Below are 3,495 nucleotides of genomic sequence, written 5' to 3'. Positions count from 1 at the left end.
TTAGGTGACCTCGGGTTCGGGTAAGGACCCGGTTAACGGTTCGGACCCACGGGTTTGGGTCGTTACAAAATTGGTATCAGAGCTTTAGGTAAGAAAACCTAAGGACGGCGGGTAGGGTTGACCTAGAGGAGTTACAGTTAGGTGTGACAGTGTTGCATGGTTATGTGGTTAGTTCTTGTTTAGTTAAAAAGGGCATGATTTGTTGTTATGCGAATTTTGAAACGATGATTAAATTTCAGCATCCTAAATGATAAGATGTTTATTGTTATGAAGTTGTTATTTGATTAATGTGAAAGCATGCCTATTTGCTAGATGCTTACGTGAAAATTGTTTGTATGATTAGTGAAATAATTAAATTTGTTTTAAAAAAAACATGTTTGATTTGTTTTATGTTTACTTGTTAATTATTTACTATTGATGAAATCATGCTTAGTTGACCACGTGCTTAATTGTTAAGTGTTTAGTATTATTAAAAGTAAGTTATACAAGTTCTTATTATAGGTAATTGGGCATGATAGATATGATTTCGTTTTGGAACGTAGTTGCATGTTAGGGTTTACATTGTGGTCGTTCATCCACTAAAGAGTGGATGTAGGCATAGCTTGTTGGTTTCATTGTTGATGGGTTTGAGTGTTCAGGACAGTGTTGTATGTTAGATTACGAGTGGTTTTGACCCACGTATGTGGCGGGCTTGTTCATTCCTACATTTATAAATGTCTTAGTTCTTATCAAATGAATAGTGTAAGCACCATAGCTCGTGGATTGAACTATTTCATGTATTCTTGTATTGATTGTGTAGTTGCTTTTGTAGAACCGTGTTTGAGGACGACGTAGGGAGATGGATCCAGATGAAGTTGGGGAGCAAAGAGGTGAAGGGCCATCCAAGTCGGATAGGGTTTTACTGGGATACAGCCGAGTTAGAGAAGTGGATAATAATCCACAAGTACCGAAGGATGATGTTCTATTAGCGAGGGTTGTAGCCTCAGCCTTTTAGAATCTAGCGAGTACCACAACTCCTCAAGTGGTACCACGACTGGCTATTCAACCACAAGAGATAGATATGGACTAGAGCTTTAGGTACCTGCTTCAGTTGAACAAACTCATGAAAGTAGCATTGAGGGAGGTCTAGACCCGTTGGTAGTGGACGATTGGTTAGATGAAGTTGAAAAGCATTTCAGGGCAATAACAGTGCCCAATGATCAGTTGAAGATTACCTTAGCCACGTATAAGTTTGTTAGCCACATGGAAGTATGGTGGAAGACCATGACTAGCGCGCATGATATTGACAGTATGAGTTGGGATGCATTCAAAGGTCTTTTCTTTGATAAGTATTTCCCGCAGACTAAGAGATGGGAATTGAGGATGCAGTTTGACGAACTTGAACAAGGTGACATGTCAGTGACAGAGTATGAGAATAAGTTCACTTCTCTTTCACGTTTCTCTACGGAGGTGTTAGGGAACGAGGAAGTAAAGACATGACATTTTGTGTACGGCCAAAATCATTCTATTAGGCCGAGGGTGACACTTTTGTGATTAAAGAATTATTCAAAAGCGGTTTCGAAAGCATTGATGGTAGATGCATAAGCCAAAGATTGGTAAGAAATGAGTGGTATTATGGGTTCTTAGGAACGAGGGACGAGCGTGGGTACTTCTTCCTGGAGCCAAGACAAGAAGAAGCACAGAGTGGCTTCATTGTTTTCTCAGGAGTAGCAAATGGCAGGTGCTACTCCTATTATTGGTGCTTCTTCAAGGTTTTCTAGGGCGAGTATGGTATATTATCATTGTAGACAAATGGGACACCACAATACGGAGTGTCCTCTTGATTAACCTAGTTCTAGAGCTTATTTTCGGTGTGGTCGGCCAGGCCATATGAAGAGGGATTGTCCATAGAGGAAATGAAATATTACTATGATTGATTATAATGTAATGGGGGCGACCTGTGACTTTGATGTAACAAGGGTTACCTATGACTGTGTAACAAGGGATACCTATGAGTTCTGTAATGGGGGACACCTGTGTGTTTTGTAACGGGGGTTACCAGTGAGTCATGTCGTGTTGTAACGGGGGACACATGTGAGTCATGTCATATAGTAGCAGGGGACACCTGTGAGTGATATTGTGTTATAGGGTTGTCTGTGAGTAGTGTTGCATGGTAGTTTATCAGTCTTCTTGAATAGTTATTTGGGGGTCATGTCGCATTATCATATATGCGTCTTGTCATATGTTATTAGTGAGTCGTGTTGTATAGTAACAAGGGCTACCTGTGAGTTATGTCATGTTATATGATGCGCACAAATGTGTACCACTTAAGAATACCACTTATAACAATAAAACATTCATTATTGCAAATTAATGCTAAAGTTAGGGGTTGTCGAACCACAAGGATTGCTAGTTTATGGCAAACAAAATTATACAACTACTTCCTCCATTTGTTAAAAGAAATGATAAATCGATTGGTTTGTCAATTAACCTATGAATTTAACTTTCAAAAAATAGTAAATAATGTGAATAGGATGGATTGAACTTGTAAAGAGAAGGTTAGGGAATTAACTTCGCCTCAACCACATAAACATGTTAAACTTACACTCAACTAGGGGATTGATAATTATATATATATAATGATGTGTATGAGCATAAAACTACCACAACATCGTCAAGAAGATCATACATTCAGGACTAAGCATAACCCATATTTGGTTAGCATGGTTCATCAACCTAAACTAGATTGTGGTATGAACCATCTTCCTTAGGCATGGCCTATCAAGGTCCTTCAATAGTATATTCCAATACATGAAATCAATTAAATATCGTAGATTATCTTCAGTTGGTATGGACCATCTACTTAACTACATTAATCTAAGGGTGTAGCATGGTCCATCTTTCTTAGGTATAACCTATATAAATGCTCAACTTCATGCCAATTATGAAACTAAATATATACAATAAAAATACCCAAATTGAAATACAAATCAAACCATGTTTACTTGGTCTAGGTTACATCAACTCCCTAGAAAATGGATTTAGCCTCTCATGAATATGGCTACAACCTCCAGGATTGAAGAAAAGAATAGAATCCCTTCTCTTACCATTGTTGTAAGCCTCCTCTAAGAACCATAAAAATCTCCCTCTATCTCTCTGTATCTTTTTTCAAACCAAAAACAAGACCTAGACTCCTTCAGCCTTTCCCCCTCTTTATCCTCTCGTGAGTTCAAAAATACAAAATCCCGTTTAAAATTTGAATCCCCCATTTAAGATAGACAAAATCAGATTAAAATACATAGGGACCCGTGGTCTCGCGTTCGGACGCGAGGCCCTGATGATGTGACGTCTGGATGCCAAAGCCTGCATCCGGACACGAGTTTATGGAAGGTGGCGTCCGGACGCTAGTTCTTACGCCGGAACGCCAGGTATGCTACTCTGGCACAAAATCCTTTCTTTAGCTTCGATTGCATTCTTCGCCTCTTCCTGTCATCTCCTTTTAATGATTACTTAATA

General features: G+C 38.9%; 1 protein-coding gene across 1 annotated transcript; it reads left to right on the top strand.

Moving 5' to 3' along the window:
• The first annotated feature begins 838 nt into the window (after positions 1–838).
• Positions 839–1,479, top strand: LOC132305034 (uncharacterized). Its single transcript, XM_059802719.1, has 2 exons — positions 839–973; positions 1,078–1,479. The coding sequence occupies exons 1-2, from the start codon at positions 839–841 to the stop codon at positions 1,477–1,479; spliced, it is 537 nt and encodes a 178-aa protein (XP_059658702.1).
• Positions 1,480–3,495: the final 2,016 nt, after the last annotated feature.

This window comes from Cornus florida, unplaced genomic scaffold (genome assembly GCF_030987335.1).
Source record: "Cornus florida cultivar Cherokee Brave unplaced genomic scaffold, ASM3098733v1 CherokeeBrave_3.0.0_Hap2_Chr04, whole genome shotgun sequence".
Taxonomy (NCBI): Eukaryota; Viridiplantae; Streptophyta; class Magnoliopsida; order Cornales; family Cornaceae; genus Cornus; species Cornus florida.
This window is presented reverse-complemented; position numbering and strand designations above follow the sequence as displayed.